The sequence below is a fragment of the Epinephelus fuscoguttatus genome, linkage group LG18 (assembly GCF_011397635.1).
Source record: "Epinephelus fuscoguttatus linkage group LG18, E.fuscoguttatus.final_Chr_v1".
In the NCBI taxonomy this organism is placed as follows: domain Eukaryota; kingdom Metazoa; phylum Chordata; class Actinopteri; order Perciformes; family Serranidae; genus Epinephelus; species Epinephelus fuscoguttatus.
In genome coordinates, this window is record NC_064769.1 from 37,207,571 (window position 1) to 37,229,340 (window position 21,770).

The window sequence follows — 21,770 nt, forward strand, 5'->3', positions numbered from 1 at the left end:
TTCATACAGGTTGGAAGGATTCATACAGGTTGCTGTATGAAGGATTCGTTCAGGTTGGAAGGATTCATACAGGTTGCTGTATGAAGGATTCGTTCAGGTTGGAAGGATTCATACAGGTTGGAAGGATTCATACAGGTTGGAAGGATTTGTGCAGGTTACTGTATGAAGGATTCGTTCAGGTTGGAAGGATTCATACAGGTTGGAAGGATTCATACAGGTTGCTGTATGAGGATTCATACAGGTTGGAAGGATTCATACAGGTTGGAAGGTTTCGTACAGGTTGGAAGGATTTGTGCAGGTTACTGTATGAAGGATTCGTTCAGGTTGGAAGGATTTGTGCAGGTTACTGTATGAAGGATTCGTTCAGGTTGGAAGGATTCATACAGGTTGGAAGGATTCGTTCAGGTTGGAAGGATTCGTTCAGGTTGGAAGGATTCATACAGGTTGGAAGGATTCGTTCAGGTTGGAAGGATTCATACAGGTTGGAAGGATTCATACAGATTGCTGTATGAGGATTCATACAGGTTGGAAGGATTCATACAGGTTGGAAGGTTTCGTACAGGTTGGAAGGATTTGTGCAGGTTACTGTATGAAGGATTCGTTCAGGTTGGAAGGATTTGTGCAGGTTACTGTATGAAGGATTCGTTCAGGTTGGAAGGATTCATACAGGTTGGAAGGATTCGTTCAGGTTGGAAGGATTCGTTCAGGTTGGAAGGATTCATACAGGTTGGAAGGATTCGTTCAGGTTGGAAGGATTCATACAGGTTGGAAGGATTCATACAGGTTGGAAGGATTCGTACAGGTTGGAAGGATTTGTGCAGGTTGCTGTATGAAGGATTCGTTCAGGTTGGAAGGATTCATACAGGTTGCTGTATGAAGGATTCGTTCAGGTTGGAAGGATTCATACAGGTTGGAAGGATTCATACAGGTTGGAAGGATTTGTGCAGGTTACTGTATGAAGGATTCGTTCAGGTTGGAAGGATTCATACAGGTTGGAAGGATTCATACAGGTTGCTGTATGAGGATTCATACAGGTTGGAAGGATTCATACAGGTTGGAAGATTTCGTACAGGTTGGAAGGATTTGTGCAGGTTACTGTATGAAGGATTCGTTCAGGTTGGAAGGATTCATACAGGTTGGAAGGATTCGTTCAGGTTGGAAGGATTCGTTCAGGTTGGAAGGATTCATACAGGTTGGAAGGATTCGTTCAGGTTGGAAGGATTCATACAGGTTGGAAGGATTCATACAGGTTGCTGTATGAGGATTCATACAGGTTGGAAGGATTCATACAGGTTGGAAGGTTTCGTACAGGTTGGAAGGATTTGTGCAGGTTACTGTATGAAGGATTAGTTCAGGTTGGAAGGATTTGTGCAGGTTACTGTATGAAGGATTCGTTCAGGTTGGAAGGATTCATACAGGTTGGAAGGATTCGTTCAGGTTGGAAGGATTCGTTCAGGTTGGAAGGATTCATACAGGTTGGAAGGATTCGTTCAGGTTGGAAGGATTCATACAGGTTGGAAGGATTCATACAGGTTGGAAGGATTCGTACAGGTTGGAAGGATTTGTGCAGGTTGCTGTATGAAGGATTCGTACAGGTTGGAAGGATTCGTTCAGGTTGGAAGGATTCATACAGGTTGGAAGGATTCGTTCAGGTTGGAAGGATTCATACAGGTTGGAAGGATTCGTTCAGGTTGGAAGGATTCATACAGGTTACTGTATGAGGATTCATACAGGTTGGAAGGATTCATACAGGTTGGAAGGATTCGTACAGGTTGGAAGGATTCGTACAGGTTGGAAGGATTTGTGCAGGTTGCTGTATGAAGGATTCGTACAGGTTGGAAGGATTCGTTCAGGTTGGAAGGATTCATACAGGTTGGAAGGATTCGTTCAGGTTGGAAGGATTCATACAGGTTACTGTATGAGGATTCATACAGGTTGGAAGGATTCGTACAGGTTGGAAGGATTTGTGCAGGTTACTATATGAAAGATTCATACAGGTTACTGTATTAGGATTCGTTCAGGTTGGAAGGATTCATACAGGTTGGAAGGATTCGTTCAGGTTGGAAGGATTCATACAGGTTGGAAGGATTCATACAGGTTGGAAGGATTCATGCAGGTTGGAAGGATTCATACAGGTTGGAAGGATTCGTACAGGTTGGAAGGATTCATACAGGTTGGAAGGATTTGTGCAGGTTACTGTATGAAAGATTCATAGAGGTTACTGTATGAAGGATCCGTACAGGTTAGTGGCAGGTACTTGGAGCCAAGAAATAGTGAGTTCAAGATGTAATCTATACTAATGTTCTCTTATCTATGATGTGTCTATACTCTGTTTCTAAAGTGTCTAAAGTCTACTCTGTTCTACTGGAAGAACTCTGCTCTACAACACTGCCGTTCACGCTCTACTGGCTGCAGGACTCAGACTTACATTCAGTTTTCTGATGGATTGATGTCTCTGCCTTTTTGAGACACGGTGCTGAACACAAGAGCAAGAACAAACAGCATTTATACAAACTCACCCGGTGTAACCTGTAGAGTCGTTAGAGCCCTACTTTAATGGTGTCAGTGCAGCGGCAGGTGTAAAGTGGTCCATGTGGGTCCTTAATCTTTTACCTCTGGTGAAATTAAACTCATCTGATGGTTGCAGCAGAGAGTGGATCTTAATTTCACTACACTGTCAGGGTGACTGAAAGCTAATTTAGGAGGCGGAGTGTTATCTATAAGCTATTTAATTAAGGGTGTTAGTAAAAGAGAGAGGGAGACATGAATGAAATGAGAGAAATGGGAAGAAACTGTACCTCCATCTGCCTCTCCTCATTACTCATCGATGCGTACTCGCCGCCCGACTCCTGGTACAAAGTTTCTGTGGAAACATGAATTCAGTCAAATTAAATCAAATATGACTTAAAAATGTAAGACCTGTGGTCCTGTTTCTCAGTACAGGATATGATGCGACCACATGGGTGCCATATTATGATCGCATTACAAGCAAATGTGGCCCAAATCTGATTTTTCTTTTTGCCTCATGTGACACAGATCTGATTTTTACAGAGAAGGGTGGACATAGAAATCTGTTTTTTTCCAATCAGATCTGGGCCATGTTCATATGTGATCCTAAATCTGATACATGTCCGATCACTGACCATGTGACGGCTATATAGACGGTCATATCAGAATTCCTGTGTGTTTTTCCCATACAGCCATGGCTTTTCCACGTCATACTTAAATGCCCAGACACCACACAGTGTCGGAATCGTCCATTGAAACTACAGAAGGCTGCTGTAGCTGTCCTGCTGCTGCGTTAACACCCTGACACACCAAGCTGACAGTCAGCCACAGGTCAATGTTGGGCCATCGGTGGACAGTCATGGCCCCTGTTGCTGCGATGTGTCCCACACCGTTAGCCAGCCCTTGTCAGTGCTAGTTGGTGCTAGCTGGCTTTTTTTCGAATGACTCAACATGTTGAATCGGTGTCTGAGCCTGTCAGAGTCCGTCGGTGATTGAAATCAGTCTACTTGGCAGTTCAGCTCAGCGCACAAGAAGAGAAATGGAAGTGAGGAAAGTAAACAAAGAGCTAAAGTCAAAAGAGAGTGAGACCAAAACAAACTTGTTACATAAGTTAAGATCATTGTTCTTTAGCCACTGAGCTCTTTAGTAGAAACGTTTCCTGATGGTTTGTGTAATTGTCCACTGCCGCAAAGTAAATATACTCTGTCATTTCAACAGTAGATTGTGTTGCTAATGTGCTAACTAGCTAACTAGCATCAAGACGGTCTTCCGGCTTCCCTTTTTGAATGATGATTACAGACTACCGCCATCTGCTGGTTCATTCATCGTCTATAACCGCTTATACTACATGTTTTTGGACTGTGGGAGGAAGGCGGAGTACCTGGAGAAAACCCATACTGACATGGGGCAAACATGCAAATTGGGTTCGGACCAGGAACCCTCTTGCTGTTAGGTGACCATGCTAACCACTGCACCACCCTGCCGCCTGCTGGTGTGGTGGTGAGTTATTTTTGAGTTACGCAAGCGCAGAACCTACGTGCTGATTGGTCATCGTGTTCTTGTGCAACTTTTTGGCTGAGACACATGGGATGTCGGGGGACGCAGCTTGAGGCTTTCATCGCCGCTAGTTCTCTGAAGTCTGTTTGGTGTGTCAGGGCCTTTAGGCTGCCCCACTCACCAGCCAATAGAGTCCAAATGCCAGATGCTTTCTGACAGGGACAACTTGCCTACATGCCATGACAGCATTGTGGGGAGGTGCCAGGACATCCTAAGGTTTAGAGGAACTATTCCTCCACCAAACCATCAGTATCACGGGCTGAACATTCCTGACTCCTCTCCCGGCCACACCCACACCTCTGCTAATAGAGCAAGCGGACAGAAAGCCCATTTGTACAACAGCCTGTTATCCCGAAAACGGTGATTGCTCCAAAACGAAGTTCTCCAAAAATACCCTACACATTCTCCCAAACAGAAACACATAGCTAATCATTATGCAGAATGACTCATCGGCCCTTCCATCTATGGTGATCATTTGGAAGATGGAGCCTGCTCCACATTGTCAGTAATTCTTTTCTCCAAATGCACACACTGATGTCAGCTATGGGTCACGTCAGACATGACTGTGAGCAGTCTAGGCAGAAAGATCAGATATGGTGAAAATGAGCAATGAGTCCTTTAAAGTGAACGTTAGCTATGTTTGAATGAGTCAACCTACCTTGTGCTTCATCCACCTCATTTGTTTCTATCTTGTCCATCAGATCGTTGGAGCTCCACTTGGTGATCTCCTTTGCAAACATCTCCTCGTTGTCAGAAAAGTCCTCTGTAAGACACACAGAAGATGTCAAACATAAATAACCTGTGACGCCTAAATCAGGTCAAATCAGTCTGACCAGAATCAATTTAAACCCAACAATTTAAACTGCCTCACAGGACTGTTTATCCCCTGGCATATGTTGTTTTTAAATGTGCTTAATTTTAAAATGAATTGACTGTTTCTAGCAGCTATTTGGAAGGGCAAACCACTTATTATTCATTTAGTGTATCTAAAATAACTACATACAATTTATTCTCTATAAATTTGCAGGTCTGATACATTTACTATTAAATGTTTCTCAGCATTAATTTAACAGAAATGCACTTGAGCTAAGAGGCTAAATGAAAACATAAAGCAAACACAACAGGACCAAGGATGAAACTAATATTCATCAGCCCAAAGACACGGAGCCACGCTGAGGAAATGATACGAGTGAATTACTCAATCAAGATCATGTTTGTGTGCTGTGAAGCCAGAACGTAGCAGGAGGCACCGCTGAGATATCATTTATGGCTCTGGAACACAAGCTGTTTATAATTTAGTGTAAGGAGGGTTGTAAACTCCCAGAATATTCAAGGTGGAAAGTTTTCAGGGGAATTAGAGGGAATAAAATGGGAATATTGGGGTTATTTCCTCAGACTGTATTTACAGTGTCATTCTGTGTGCAGGTAAAGACAAACTCTAACCATCATAAGCAGACATAACTGTAAACCCTTCCACCAGAGGTAAGAAAAAATCTGCAGTATGTTTGAGTCAAAAACTAATTAAACTACCCTTTCAACATTTTATTGAACTTTCATTGAGCAATGATAACTAAAAATCCTGATGACCTCGCTCCAAAATAACAAACTTCTCTTGAAATAATAACATTCAGGCCTCCACATCCTCTCCATGTCAGATTTTACGTTGTTTTCCAAAATTTCTGAGTGTAATTTCCATTGGCAAATTTCTGAAAACCAACAGGCTCTTGCAACCTTAGGTATACTTTGAACATAAAAATGCAGTGAGGCGAAGTAATGCTTTTTTAGGTACATGTTTTCCCCGCAGATAATAATGTATAATTTCGTTTTTATATTGAAAGTGTGAAAAAATCCTGAGCTTAACTTCCCTTGTGAAATCTGGAAATTTAAACCCTTTATAACCCTAGTTCTAACAATTTAATGTATCGTGCATAAAGTGATGATTTTACCATGTGCATCAAAGAACTCGTCGTCTGTACTGTCCTCTGAGTCTCGGGCAATGCTCTGCATCCTCCACTCTGAAATGCTCTGGTGAGACGGACTTCCTGTAAACATAAACAACACAACAGGAAGTTGTGATGTTAAAGGGATCGTTTAAGTTTTTTGAAGCAGGGTTGTAAGAGGTACTTATCCATAGTCAGTGTATTACCTACAGAAGATGGCAGTCAGCATGTCCCAGTTTGGAGAAGCAGACAGGAGTATCGCCACAAAGGCTAAGCAATGTACTGCTGTGGACGGGGGCAACAGTAAAACTAATTATAGCTGACTTAAAAATATCAGTATCAGTTTAAAGGAGCAGTGTGTAGAATTTAGTGGCATCTAGCGATGAGGACTGCAGATTGCGACCAACTGAAACTTATGCCATGTGCCAAGCTTGAACTCCCCACCGGAATTTCAGTTTTCTATGTTCAGTGTTTTTACTGGGAGCCGAATTATCCGCAGACGTCTCTTCTTCTCCAAAACAAACCAACAAAGTGATTTAAAACAGTAAAAACACTAAAAAAGCAGTCCCAAGTTAAAAATCAGTGTTTTTCCAACGCTGTTTGGCTGATTGTAGAGGGGCCGCTATGGAGGCAGAAAAGCAAATGGTCCTATCTAGAGTCAGTGTTTGGTTTGTCCGTTCTGGGCTACTGTAGAAACATGGCGGTGCAACATGGTGGACTTTGTGGACGAGAACCTGCTCCCTATGTAGATATACAGCTAATTCTAGGGTGATTAAACACTAAAAAACATACTTATTTAAGTCTAATCTACTTCTGCCAATGTATCGCCCTAAATCCTACACACTGGGCCTTTAAGTGTACGCTGTATTTAGGATATTTTAACTGCTTTACCTTGCAGTCAGACAGCCCTTTCTGGCAGGGAACTGAAGCAGTTATATCACTCTCTCTTCAAAGCCAGACTCCAATGACAAAAACAGTAATTTTACCTCGCTGAGCGCAGGAGCTGTTGGTCTACCACTGCTTGAATTGGTTAGTTTGTGTGTGTTATTGTGCAGCTTTGGTGTTTAAGTGGGTTAGTTTGGATTCACCAAAGTCACACAATAACACACACAACCAACCAACTGAAGAGTAGCTCTTGGGCTGTCTGACAGCAAGGTAAAGTGGTGAAAATAGTGTAAATATAGCGTTACACTTTAACTGATACTGATTTGTTTAGGGGCCTAAAACACGTACAGTACATTGCTTTGCTTCAGTGATGGTACTCCTGCCTCCTGCCAAACTGGGGGTTTGCTGAACACCAACTGCTGGAGGCAATACATTGACTGTGGATAAGTACCTCTTACAACGGCACTTCAAAACATCTGAATTGTCCCTTTAATCTTATAGAAATTACCCTGTATTTATACTTAATATATAAATGCATGATGAAAAGCTGAGGCTCGTCCTCACCGCCTCTCTTTGACGACCTGTTGGAGGATCTCGAGGATGTTGACCACTGCTTAGTGAGCTCCCCTCGTGTCTCCAGTGAATCTCCCAGCTTCCCGCCTCCTCCTCCTTCGGCCTCTGCAGCCGATCCCACAGCCTCAGCTTCCTGCTCCTGGTCCTGGCTGACGGAGGAGCCGTTGGTCTCTGTTCCCCCCTCTTCATTCAGGCTGTACTGGGCCATCTTCTTAGCTAAAGCCAGCTGGGTCTCCAGCTCCAGCTGCCTGATGTCCTCGATGGTCAGGCCGTACCACTCGTCCTGCCAGCACCACGCCTGCCGGTGGGCTCGAACCATCACTTTGCGCAGACCTGGAGGGACAGCAACAAGGATTTATGGGTGTTTAAGAGAAGAACAAATCATATTTCTGTGACTTAATGGATTGTGGATTATTATGGTTGACAAACACGGGATGTTTTGTCAGAGATTCACAGTTAAGACCATCAGTTCAAGGTCCTGAGCAAAGGTGTAGATTTGATTTCAGACGTGAGCAGGGAAGTCTGCTGTTCGTCAACCGGACCAAAAGAAAGGGAAATCTGTTTAAAGCAAATTACACATTATAATGATGAATAATTAATTAGAAATGTGACCTAAATGTCTGTTTTTATTGCGCTAACACTGAATTCATTGGTAGAAAATTGAGAGATAATTCTGCAGTAGAATTATATAAAATAAAAATAGAAATATATAAAAACTAACAGACTGAAATGTTTATTTTATTGTTAAAAATAAATTAGGTTTCTAACTTGTTTCTTCTTTGTTAAGTGTCAATAAAATATGTAAGAATATTCCAACCTGATTTTTTGACTTGTTTCAAATATTTTCTAAAATCAAATTAAATTTTTTATAATTTTAGTGCAGCCACCTGCTTCATCTTTTATTTCAAGCCACAAAGACTTATGAATAGGTAATCTTAACCACTTCAATTTTTAACATTTTCTACCACCAAGAAGCACTTTTCTTTTTCTTTTATTTATTGATTTTATTTATATATTTTATAATTATTTAATTTATTTCTTGTTTTTTTATAATTCATTCTCTTACTCATTATTTATTACACATTGCACTTTAATTGGTACTTGTTGCACTGACACTTTAACACTGCTGCTCTTAACTTCTCAGGGATGTCTTGTATTGTTTTCAATGTGTGCCTTTTCTTAAATGTTTTTATTTATTTATTTATATAGAGAGAAGCCAACACAATTTCATTGTACATGTTTTGTATAATGACAAAGTTTCATTCATTCATTCACTTATTATTATTGGTTAGAAGAAGAACATATACCCTATTAATTTCACACGGGAAATAAATTATTCGTAATATGTTACATTTGTCATTATCACTATTGTTTAAATCAGAGTATTATTATCATGTTTGTTTATTCATAATTTACCATTTTTCTGCAAGTACATTTGCATTTTTCTAAATGTATTTTTCATGTCCCCAATTTTTTGATCCACATATGGTGATAAAAACTGTGATCATTATAAGCCATTTCCTCTGTTGTGCTATTTTTAATTTAAATACTCCTGAGTATAATTTTAAAGCAGTGGCTCCCAACTGGTGGGTCGCGGCCCAAAAGTGGGTCGTGGGTCCATTCTGAATGGGCCACAAGTGACTTGGGAACGTATCAACTTTGTAAAAAACACACTTTATTTTGAAGTACAGTGAATTTCCAGCACAGAGTTTTTATTTTGAAGTGCCATTTCCTGCTGTAGAGTGAGTGACTATCAGACAGCTACTTGACAGAGACAGCAAACTAGCTCGATTGACGTGGCCAAACACAAGTATGATGCTGAATGTATTAAATCTTAAATCTGTTCAAATCTCATCACATTCAAATGGCTCATCCAGATCCAGTTGGTCAAAATCGGGTCAAGATTCAGCCATGACTACTCCAAACAGAGTAACTCCTCACGTTTGTGAGGTCACTCCAGCGGTAACTTCCTGCAACAACTCAAATCTCGCGATATGTGAGATTTCAGAGCCAGACTTTCACTCTCTGAGTGTTTTGACTTGCCACAACAAACATGTCCGAATTTGTACCCGATTTTGACCAACTGGATCTGGATGAGCCATTTGAATTTGATGAGCGCCCGTATTTATTTGAACACGGAGTACACGGACGCAGAGCTCATTGAAACTGAAGAACAGACGAGGAGAGAGAGGGAGCAGCAACAGGCAGAGGAACATGTCTGAATCCAGCTAAAGGTAAACACAGACGTTCATTTCTCCTTTCCGTTATGTTGTCAGATAATTATACTAACAATCCGAGCCTATCTGTGTGAAAAAAATGCACTTTTAGTGGACGTATTATGACGTTGTTTGACGCTGTCTGAGTGCCCTATTATTTAATATAGCGTGCGCTCACGGGCTGCAGGCAGGTCAGCCCTAGCTTCATACTGGAGACATGTCACATATTGAACATCCTATCACTCATTTAGACAAAAGTAGATCAGAACATAGGGCCCAGGTTGAAAAAAACATTAGTTCCCCTTTAAACTAATGACTAAGGAGAAATCTGGACCAGTTGGGAGTCAATGCTTTAGAGGGGACATGTGATAATCATTCGCTCTGACAAACAGATTTGACAAATATATTTGGTGTTCTCTTGACACATAATTCTTCTGCTGCACTCAGGTCTCCCGTGCAAAACAAATCTTAATCTTAATGACATCAAACAAGCCTTATTTATATCTGAAAATACATCCCAGATACAAACAACAGACTGTAGAAACCCCTGGATCCTCTAAACGAGACTGAACGGTGATCCATCAGAGGAGATTTAATTTTTATCGGTCTTTCTCTTGATGAACTAAACAAGCAGCAGCTGGTTATAAACGCTGAACCCTCTGAGCAGATCATGATTAAAACATCCAGCCTGGTAATAAACGCCAAAATTAGCAAACAGAGAAGCTATTAAATTAATATCCAGTGGAAATAACCACAGACGCATTAATAAAGCTTGAGAGGTTCTGTGTTATACGACCCAGAGACCCTCCCAGCACCATTTATAATAAAGACACTATGTTAGAACTGGTTTAATCAGGTTTAATGTTGATGATGAGATGTGGTGAATATGTTAGAGTAGACTCCCAGTAAACAGCTGCAGGTGATATGAGATAAAACCAAAGGAAAACTTCTATAAAGCATGTGTTTTGAAGAAGCAGTGGATGCAACAGGGACCAAAAGAAAACACATTCATGGCTGCAGATCTGTTGATTAGAGCGGAGTGAGAATGCCATGAAGATAGAGCAGCTGCTGCTTCATTAGCCTGGAAGTAAACGCTGTGAGGGAGCGAGCTGAGAGACTCTGTGTATAAACAGTCTTAAATCACAGCAGAGGAACAGAAACACTGGCAGGAAATTAATCCAGTCTGTTCTGTTATCTCAGGGAGCCAGACTTCTTCTCTGTGCCTCTCCAACACGCTCTTTAAGGTATCTTTAGTATTTTATTTATTTGTTTTACCTGTCTTCTCACTATTCCTCACACTCACCTTCTTCTTTTCTTCTTCAGTATCTACCCCTCGTCTCTCGCTCCGCTCTTTATCACATAGTTTTCATTAATCAGTGGTTAATCATTAAAGAGATCAGAAACCTCTTCACTTCCAGATCCTATCTGAACTGTTTGGTAAGGACCTATTTAGGAAAAAAGTCATTACAGATGAACAGGTCCTTCGTCAATGCTCCTATGCTAACTTAAGATAGAAAAAGTGTATCACACAAGCACCCTAACTTCCAAAAATCATAAAGAAGCTTTATGTAAAATCCAGAGTGTGTAAGTTGCACATGGGTCTCAACAGGGAGGTGGCAGAACAGAAGCTGAAAAATAATATGGGTCACTTTTGGAAGCACAGAGGCTAGCATCTATTGGTATATCTGACACTCCCATGGACTGGTTCAAATCATATCTCTCTGGCCACACTCAGTTCATTCAGTTAAAAACCTTCACATCCCAACCATCTCCCCTCTCTTCAGGTGTTCCCCAAGGCTCTGTGCTCGGTCCCATCCTGTTTATCATCTATCTCCTCCCTCTTGGTCATATATTCCGTAAATACAATATCCATTTCCACTGTTACGTGGACGACACTCAGCTCTACCTTTCCACCAAACCCACCTCCACCTTCCCGCCCTCCTCCCTCTGTGACTGTTTACAGGAAATCAAATCCTGTTTTTTTTCAAATCTCCTTAAACTCGACAGTGACAAAACCGAGGTTCTCCTCGTTGGCTCTAAATCCACCCTCACTAATACTCCCAGTTTCTCCATCACCATTGACAACTCCTCTGTATCCCCCTCCACTCAGGTTAAGAGTCTGGGTGTCGTCTTTGACAGCACTCTATCATTCCAAACCCACATCAATAACATTACCTGGTCAGCCTATTTCCATCTACGTAATATTAATCGTCTCCGTCTGTCCCTCACCCTCAACAGCGCTGCCATCCTGGTCCACACTCTGGTTGCATCTAGGGATGGGAATCGAGAACCAACTGGTTCCAACTGTTCCAACTGGTTCAATTCATCGACATCATTAGCCATTATGCTTAACGATTCCCTTATCGATTCTTTTCATTACACCAAATCTTTATGTCAATGACGCACGTCACGCTCATCGGTCAGCAGTACGTTCAACAACAAAGAAGAATAATGGTGGAGAGACAGAAAGCTTGGCTTCACTTCACCAAAAAAGACTCATGACATTCACTCATCACAACGGCATGACGTGCAATTTATGCAGCACCGTAATTACATGCAAGGGCGGAAACACCACCAATGCTACAGTGATTTGTTTTCCACTACAGGGCTCTACTGTGCGAGCATTTTAACGTTACTCGCATTTGTGACTAAAAATAGTTTTGTGCGAGCAAAAGAAATCATTCAGGAGCACGCTGTGCGAGTACAGATTTCAACCAGCAACGAACGGGGGTCACAGACACAGATACAGACAGGAATATGTATTCCTGTCAAATATGGCGGCCATAGTGCTCTGCAGCGCAAGATAAAGGCTTACCGGCGACTGAGAAGTCCGGCTCCAGGTGAATAAGTTGGTGTCATGACTGCCCAGAAGTACCTGAACAGCCGAGCCGTGGCGGCACACAGGTATGTGACGTATCAGAGGAGAAACGAGCCGTTCATTTCATCTCATTTCCTCACCGCACTTAAGGGACCGTTCTTTACTTGTCAGGGGAGGAGGGTGGCTGGTTGATTTTTATTTTATTTATTTATTTTATTTTGATCCCCCCTATGTTCATCACTTATTGATGCTGTTTTGAAGTATGAATAAGTCAGTAAGTAATTTATTCCATTGAAATATCATTGATGTATTATAGAAAAGTGATTTATCTTTTTATAAATGACAAAAGGCTCTTTTTTGCTGTGGTATCGTGATACTACTCAGAACCATGATACTTCAACTGATATCATATCGTGGGTCCCAATTTTGGTACCGTGACAACCCTAACAGATTCTGTAACGTTATCTGACGTAGCTGAAAACAAATGCTGTACAAATATTCTTTCATTTGTTCCATTTTAGATGATAGCAGTGGACCAATTTCACATTTTGTTTACTTACTTAGCACTTATCTCTTGTTTAGAATAGAAACTCAATAAAATTTATGTTGTTGACACCAAAAACCTGTAAGGTCTACTTTTTCTACACTGAAAATTCACAGGAGGAATCGATAAGGGAATTGATAAAGAATCGGATTGATAAGCAGAATCGATAATAGCATTGATATCAATAAAATCCTATTAATTCCCATCCCTAGTTACATCCCACCTGGATTACTGCAACTCCCTTCTCTTTGGCCTCCCCCCACAAAGCCATCCATAAGCTCCAACTGGTCCAGAACCCGGCCGCCCGTATCATCACCAGAACTCCATCCATCAATCACGTCACACCCATCCTAGAACAGCTTCACTGGGTTCCAGTCAAATACCACATGGACTTTAAAATTCTGCTCCACACTTTCAAGGCCATCCAGAACCTCGCTCCCCCGTACCTCTCTGACCTCCTCCACATCAACGCTCCCTCCCGGTCACTCAGGTCGGCCTCTTCCATCAGCCTCATTGTGCCCTCTGCCCATCTGTCCACCATGGGGTCCAGAGGCTTCAGCCGCTCTACCCCTCGCCTCTGGAACTCCCTCCCTCCCGATATCAAGAACACTGACTCACTATCCACTTTGAAATCCCCGCTGAAAACCCACCTTGTTAAACAGGCCTATTCCACTTAATTACCATTGCTCTGCTGCAGATTTCACATTTTTACTGTTGATGTTGGTGTGTCCTTTACTCCATTTAAATTTAACTGTCTGTCACTTTCTGTAAGGTGACCTTGAGTGCCTTGAAAGGCGCCTTTAAATAAAATGTACTATTATTATTATTATTACTATTATTAGAGTCAATCCATGTCACACTAATTTGCATTTCCTTATCAGTTTAGACATGCCATACCATGCCGAGCTTCCCTCAGTGAGAACGGACTTTAAGAGTCGCATGGCAGACCTTGACGATGACAATACACTCCTTAGTGGATACAGGCTGCCCCAGGCCTTGATTCTGCTGTTAGCCAAGCAACCAGCTTTAGAGTGGCCAACCGGCAACATAGGGGGTATTCAGGTTGTGGTGCAACCGACAAATGTGCTTGGTTTTATTCTGCAAGAGGAGATTTTCGAAGTGGAGCGTCTGACTTAGTAAAAATACCTCAGCTCGATGTCGATTCCCAGATAAAAAGAAAGAGAAAAGGGAAGAAACTGCCTGAAAGGTGACTTGTAAAGACTGCACACACTCTCAAGGACACACACACACACACCATCTGCCATACCTACCCACGTCGTGTATGAAGCGCTCGATCTTGGACTGCATGCCCCAGTATCTGAACTCCACTTTGCAGAGCTTGTAGGCACACATGACGGGGCTTTCACCGGGATTCTGGTTGATCTCCTCGATCCAGTCGTCGGACAGCGGACCCCGTTTGGTTTTGACTGACTGGTAAAGTTTGGGGTCTTCTTCCACCAGGTACTCGTGAGGAGGGATGTAGTCCTTTACGATGTCTATGGGGTCTGAAGGGGAGAAAAGTCATTATGAATCATATGAATCAAAGCAAAACTGAAGCAGATGTGAGCAGCAGGTGTGAGCAGGACAGATGTCACCACGTACTGACTGAACACCTGTCTCTAAAGGTGTGTGTGTGTGTGTGTGTGTGTGTGTGTGTGTGTGTGAGAGAGAGAGAGTTTTATGTAACAGCTCCCTGCAGGGAATGTGTCTGCACATTTTTCTCTGCACCCCGGTGAATTTTAATATTCAGAGGCTCAACATGAGCTCTTACACTCCCTCAGTCTGTATCCCACCCCGTCACACTGTCTGTGTCTCACTGCCAACAGTGTAGATTTGAGTCCTGATCCTGCTCACCATTAAACAGGAGTCCACTCTGGGTGGCAGAGAGTGTGTGTGTGTGTGTTCTTGTGTGCACGATGAAGGACTTACCTACAGTCCTCTGTCTCTTGTCAGCAGAGGACATATTGAAGACGTCCACTTGATTTCCAGTATCTGGTTTATAATACGTTTCGATGTCTATAGAGAACTTCTCGACGAAGGGACAGGTGTACCTGACGAACAAGACAAGGAGTTATTCACGTGTTTTCCAAACACAATTATTTCTATTATTTCTATTTTATTTATTCATTTTTTGTTATCATCATTTCGAATTTATTTGATTTCATTTATTGATTTATTTTATATTACTCTTTCCATATTATTTTATTTCTTTTTTTATTGTTATTTTATTTTATTACATTTATTACATTATTTATCTTATTGGAATTTCAATTTCATTTTTAGCATTTTTTTTATTTACTATTATTATCATTATTTCTTTTTCATTTATCATTATTATTATTATTATTTTATTTATTTGTATTATTATTTCTTTAATGAATTTATTGTTATTATTATTTCTTTTTCACTTCATTGCATTTATTTAATTATAATTATTTTTATTTTTATTATTATTATTATTATTATCATTATTGATATTGTATTTAATTTATTTTTTATAATTTTCTTTTTATTATTTTATCTTATTTAATTATTTCTGTTTTTTCAATTTATTTATGATTATTATTATCATTATTGTTTTATCATTTATATATTATTTCATTTATTTATGTATCTACTTATTGACTATTATTGTCACTTCTATTTATTTTATTACATTATTATAATCATTATAATTTCTATTTTATTTTGGCCATTCAATTATTATTTTTTTCTTTTTTATTTCATTTAATTTAATTTTTATTATTATTGTTATTTATTTTATTATTATTATTTGTCTTATTCGTCTTATTCAATTTTGTTTCTGTATATTTTTATTTCCTAATTCATTTACTTTTGATCATCATTATTATTTCTATTTTATTTTATTTTATTTTATTTATCATTTTTTAATTATAATTATTTTTATTATATTTTACTTAATTTATTTGTTTACTTATCTTTTGCCTGTGTATGTGCCTTGATTTATTGCTTTATTTTCCTGATCTCTTATCTATCGCTGTATGTATTACATAAAGAGTAAACATTGTTAACAATGGCTATTAAATATTATGTATGTCCTGTAAGTTTAGTTTACTTTCAGTGTGGGTAGGTGGAGGTTGATGGGTGGAGGAAGGGAGGAAAAGGAAGATGTGGATTCGACTGTTAATGCAATTCTGTAAAAAATTCAATAAAATCGTACTGGATGAAAAAAGAGAAGTCTGGATTTATGAGCCCAAAGCACCTTCCTCCATCACTTTGGCAGTTCCTGGTAACAAAAGTGAAATCCCTGAAGGAATCCACCCAGCTGTGACAATCTGCTCTATTAATCCACAAATTAAGTCGTGCAGAGGAAATACAAAAAGTTGATTATTCAGCTGAAATTGTTCCAAATAAAAAAAACGGCTCCATCAGCAAAATCGACTGAGTGTTATTTCATCAGTTTATATTCTTATGAATCTAGAAGCCATAAAATAAAAACCATTAAAATTGTTTTATCACTGAGAGTTCAAGCTTTGGACTTTAAATAATTCCACCTGCCTAAAATCACTTTGTGTGATATAGGTTTAACAAATGTTTCAGCACGGGGATGATAAGCACTGTTTTAATATCTTCATGTCCAAACGACCATCCATCATTTTTACTACACGTGCGATGAGTCATTTCCCTCGCTCCGTGTGGAGGTCTCACCGGGTGCGTGTGTAGGGGTAGGCGTTCCAGGACTCCTCCTCCACGCGCAGGGCAGCTTGAGGCAGGATGGCACAGAACCAGGACGGGATGTGTTTGCCGATGTGGTAGACTTTGTGCGTGTACTGACCCGAGCCGCCGGGGCCGTCCTCGTAAGGCTTGTTCTCCAGGATCTCCACGCCGCTGCCCTCGCCACAGCTCTCTTCTCTGCTCTTTTTCTGCAGGGCGGCAGAGAGACGACAGGACAGAGTGAGGAGGGGAGACGACAGGACAGACGACAGGACAGAGTGAGGAGGGGAGACGACAGGACAGAGTGAGGAGGGGAGACGTAGCTGAAATTCATCAAACATTTAAAAAAGCATTTTGTTGTTTTGCATTTTGTCACCTTATTTCACGGGTGGAGGTTCAGTTAGGATGAGTAAACCTCCATCATATACATCTAAATAATTATTGTGTTTTCCAAGAGAAATAAAGTAATACAAATGCTCTCTACTGTAATTTGATTTCCTCGACAGAGACATGAACTTTATGATAACTAATGATGTAAACAATAATGAACTCCAAACACTGAGGTGACATTTACAAAACATTTTTACTTTTTATTCATCAAGCAAAGACAATTTTTCTTCCTTTCCGTTTAAACAATGTTCTACTTCTATCCTTTCTACAAGGAGCACTCAGCTGTTCTGCCCTATCTTTGATTTATGGTTAATTCTATTCTATTTTTAGGAAAATACGAACTGTAAACAAAAACAATCATTGCTTAGCGACAGCAGCTCAGCTCAGCAGAGGCCTCTTCCAGTTCAACTTGCCCAGGATATCTTTTTGTTATCTGGCTTGACAAACCCTAACACTGCCTGGATAACCAGACTAGTTCAGCCAGCTCATGTGAAAAAGGGCGGGGCGTTTATTATGAGTGACATCATCAGAACCACGAATGAAATCGGCTGATTCATATGATATGAAATGATAGGGTACTGAAAGTGTCTGCGACTGCTAGACCGTAAATTGTCAGTGGCGTGGGATGTAAACGATAAATGTGGAAACATTCAAAATACAAAAATTCACCGTCAGCAGAGAGTTAAGTCACACGCAGGTAACACTGGGCTATTTGTGACATAAGTACAGAAGTCCTTCTGTTTGTGGTTATTCGCACTTGTTTAAAAAAAAAAAACCTGTTTTACTGACTGACTGTTGCATACCGTCACCGACTGCCAATGCGTCACTCTTCTTAACTGGTTGGTACAGGGTGCAAACAGCAAACCTTACCATCCGTTGCATTCCACGTTTTGGCCTTTGCTTTGGCTAAAAAAAGACATCCACAGAAAAGTTTGGTCTCATTTTGAACAGGAGCATCTGCGGATGAGTTCCATACTTGGTATGTTACGATCCACTAAAAATCAGGCACAATGCGAGATGAATAAATCACCACAGTATTGAAGATTTTGTTGATTTGATCCTTTTTTTTAAATTAACATTTGTGTTTCTATCCAAAATAAGTAAGTAGGCTGCTTTTTAATGATTACAACAATGAATTATGGAAATTAGCAGGAAAGCCCAATCAGTGTTTTTTCAGCATTGGCAGTATAAAAACAAAATCGGGGAGTGCAGCAAAATGCTGCCTACCTACTTTTGTTTATACAGAGTGCGCCTTTTTCGGGGCAATGGGGGGCGTGAGCAAGTAACAAAACGTGTAGCTCAGCGTGTGACGTAAACAGTGACGTGGGAGGGAAGTCGCAGCTGGTCAGTCCTTTGGCGATTCTCTCATAAGTCGGCCCGTCCTTCACCGTCCCTGTCATCTGACGGTTAATGGCCTCTTCGTTTGCGAGGACAAGGAGGGCGCGCAATTCCTTGTCTCCCCAGTTGCTCATCTTTACAGTGTCTGTCAGGTTTGTGTTTCCCTCTTGCTACTAGCTGCTCGCTCATTCCTGCTGTCAGCTGTTTCCTGTTTATCCACCACCAGTGGCTCACACGTGCAGCGTCATCAACAGTTCCTCCCACAAGTCATCAACAGCTCCTCCCGTTGCGGAAGGCCGCCTCGGTCTGTTTAAACTAAAAGGGTTCCGCCAATATGTCTACCCTATGAGGCGCAAAATTGGGCACCTCGGATCAAATCGCCAATCCGGCTCTGTGTGTCTAAACGCTCGCAGCTGGCCGGCAAAACGGCCCAACATTCGCAGAAAATCTGGCAGTGTGAAAGGGGCTAAAGACCGACCCTGCTGTACAGGAACCAGTGAAGGGAAGCAGGGAAACTTTGCTGATATTCAACCAGCTGTGTGGCATCGCAGTGTGTGCAGATGAAAGTTGTTTGACGTCCCAAACCAAGCCAAACACAGTTCATCTGCACACACTGTGATGCCACACAGCTGGTTCAATGTCAGCAAAGGGGCGGGGCTTAGTGAAAGACAATGACAGCTAGGGTGACGCAGAAAAACTACAGCCTTAGCATGAAAAGTATTGTCTTCCTGACTGAACTTTCGCTGGAGCTTCATCTGTCATCTGTCTCTAATAGAATTTTAATGCTAAGTTGGCTGCTATAAACTGCATATATAAAATCTTGACACTGACAGGTGTATCAGACGGTCTACTGTAGATAAATGTAGCAACATTTTAGTAAGTAAGTCAAACTGAACCCCCCCGTCCCTGCTCTCTTGTTAAACGTGGGGTTGGGCGATGATTCAGCAGCGAGTCCAACCTCCTCCTGCCCTGCTGGCCTGACACACATCCTCCCTCCTTTCCTTTAACTTCAAATTAAACCCCTGAGACCCTTACACAGCGCTCCTGTCTCTCATTCGGGGTGCTGTCCGACCTCACAGCGCTGGATGGATGATGCAGCGGAGGCAAAGTGATGAGCTGGAGAGAAAAAAGCTGCCATATGGAGAAATAAAGAAGAATCTACTTTTCTTTGAATCCTTAAATAAATTATTTGAGTCACATCTTCCAGCTCACTTTGCCTCTTCTTCTTCTCTCCTCTCCTTCTGTGCTAAATAATCCAAACTCTATTAAGTGTTTAATTTTTACTGAGGAGTTCAGACTCACTGCATAGAGGAGGTGAAATCAGAGGTTTCTTTGGCCACATCAGCCGATGATTCAACCCCACAGATCCTGTAAGACTGGACTGTGCATTAAGAGGAAGTCGTGGATTACAGTTTAAAAACATAATCTTAAAGGGAAATTTTGGTTTATTTCAACCTGTCTCCTATCGTCCTAAATTTGTTTCAAGTGGCTAGTGACATAAAAATAATAGTTAGCATGTTAGCCGTTAGCCTAGATACAGCCGGGGCGCATAGTAGCATCAGACCTGTTAAAACGTAAGTGAACGGGCAACCTTCAAGTGCAAAGTTAGTCCACTAAACAAGCTTTTTTTCCACAAAGACCGCCTCATATCGTTAGGATAAATGTCAGAGAACATACAGAAAACGACATGTAAACGTGTTGTCTTACCTTACCGGTGTGCTGCCATGTTTGTTTACCATCTAGCTCTGCTTTCCAAAGCACGACCGAAATATATCTCGGGAGCTCTAGATAAAGCCCAGCTGGATACTACTCCAGGTGGAGGTGTCTCGTCCTCGGTCACATCCAGACCTTGAAAATAAGGCTGCAACCGGTCCCATTCCTTGCAACAGAGGCATTCCTCTTCTGTGGGCACTGGGGCACAGCATTCACAGGTACACCACCAATCTCCAGAGCTACGCAGCCTTGCAGCAGCCATTCCTCCTCTCTCGTCCTCTACCTGTTGCGCCTCTCTCTCTCCTCCTCCGTTCTTCAATTTCACGAAGCTCTTCATCAGTGTATTCTGGCTCAAATAAATAAGGGCGGCCATCAAACTCTGCAAAATCAAATTCCTCCTCCACAAAGTCGAAGTCTGGCAAAAAGTCAGCCATTATTCTATAAATCTTTCATAAAATAAATGAATGAACTTTTCAGGCTACTGTCCGGTTCTGCCTTCCAGCTGTTGCTGCTTGTTCTCGCGATATTTCGGCCGCGCTTTGGAAAGCAGAACTAGATGGTAAACAAACATGGCAGCACACCGGTAAGGTAAGACAACACGTTTACATGTGGTTTTCTATATGTTCTCTGACATTTATCCTAACGATATGAGGCGGTCTTTGTGGAAAAAAAGCTTGTTTAGTGGACTAACTTTGCACTTGAAGGTTGCCCGTTCATTTACATTTTAACAGGTCTGACGCTACTATGCGCCCTGGCTGTATCTAGGCTAACGGCTAACATGCTAACTATTATTTTTATGTCACTAGTCACTTGAAACAAATTTAGGATGATAGGAGACAGGTTGAAATAAACCGAAATTTCCCTTTAAGAGGCTCTCCATTTAGACCGTCAGGGTTGTCCAGTGCTTATATGGCTGGTAAAACATGTTAAACTCCTCCAGGATACGGGAGCCAAATCATCTACCTTTGAGTTTCAGGAGAGCCGATTAAACGGTGATGAAACAAGTTATTCATTTTTTTGAGGAAAATGTCAAATGCACTCTGTGTCCGTCTTATAAAGGTGCAAAATGTGCTGCTTTTCTTAGGTTTTATATCACTGTGGATTCAACATTGATAATACTGTGGTTTGGACAAAACTATCTGAGGACATCACCTTGGGCTCCAGGAAATTTTGATGGCTATTTTTACCAATTTCCTTGACGTATTACAGCCATTTTATGGTCAATTTATTAATAAATAAAAAATAAAAACACCTCAGCAGCCGTATTTTTCAGTCATCCATCTTATTCATGTGTAAAACAACACCTACACTTCAACTATAATCAATGGATTTGACCAGTGTTTGTTCAAATCCGTTCTCTTGGCTCTTAACTCTTAGCGAGACCCCAGTTCCTCCAATGCAGAGGACGTTCGAAAAACTACTTTCCAAAGCTGACTGATAGCAGCAGGGCAGCTACTTTGCATATGTGGACAGATAACTTATGCAAAACTGGCTATCTTCATGCATTACATCATTACTTAATGGGAAGTGGTGGCAGAGCAGATCGTCTAATCAGAAGGTTGGCGGTTCAGTCACCACTGAACCCAAAACTGTAGCCTTGGAAAGATTTGAAA

General features: G+C 41.2%; 1 protein-coding gene across 5 annotated transcripts in view; it reads right to left on the reverse strand.

The window, feature by feature from the left end:
• The window catches only part of LOC125878564 (membrane-associated phosphatidylinositol transfer protein 2-like), an 89,180-nt gene that overhangs the window by 22,752 nt on the left and 44,658 nt on the right, over nucleotides 1–21,770 (reverse strand). For 4 of the 5 annotated variants that reach the window (XM_049559843.1, XM_049559841.1, XM_049559844.1 and 1 more), the window contains 7 exons: nucleotides 16,711–16,925; nucleotides 14,971–15,092; nucleotides 14,313–14,546; nucleotides 7,455–7,796; nucleotides 6,012–6,107; nucleotides 4,724–4,828; nucleotides 2,799–2,863 (listed from right to left, as the gene is read on the reverse strand). In XM_049559843.1, the coding sequence (XP_049415800.1) occupies nucleotides 2,799–2,863; nucleotides 4,724–4,828; nucleotides 6,012–6,107; nucleotides 7,455–7,796; nucleotides 14,313–14,546; nucleotides 14,971–15,092; nucleotides 16,711–16,925 (1,179 nt within the window). Of the gene's footprint in view, nucleotides 1–2,798; nucleotides 2,864–4,723; nucleotides 4,829–6,011; nucleotides 6,108–7,454; nucleotides 7,797–14,312; nucleotides 14,547–14,970; nucleotides 15,093–16,710; nucleotides 17,131–21,770 lie in introns of those variants that run through there. The other variant, XM_049559840.1, reaches the window with a different exon arrangement.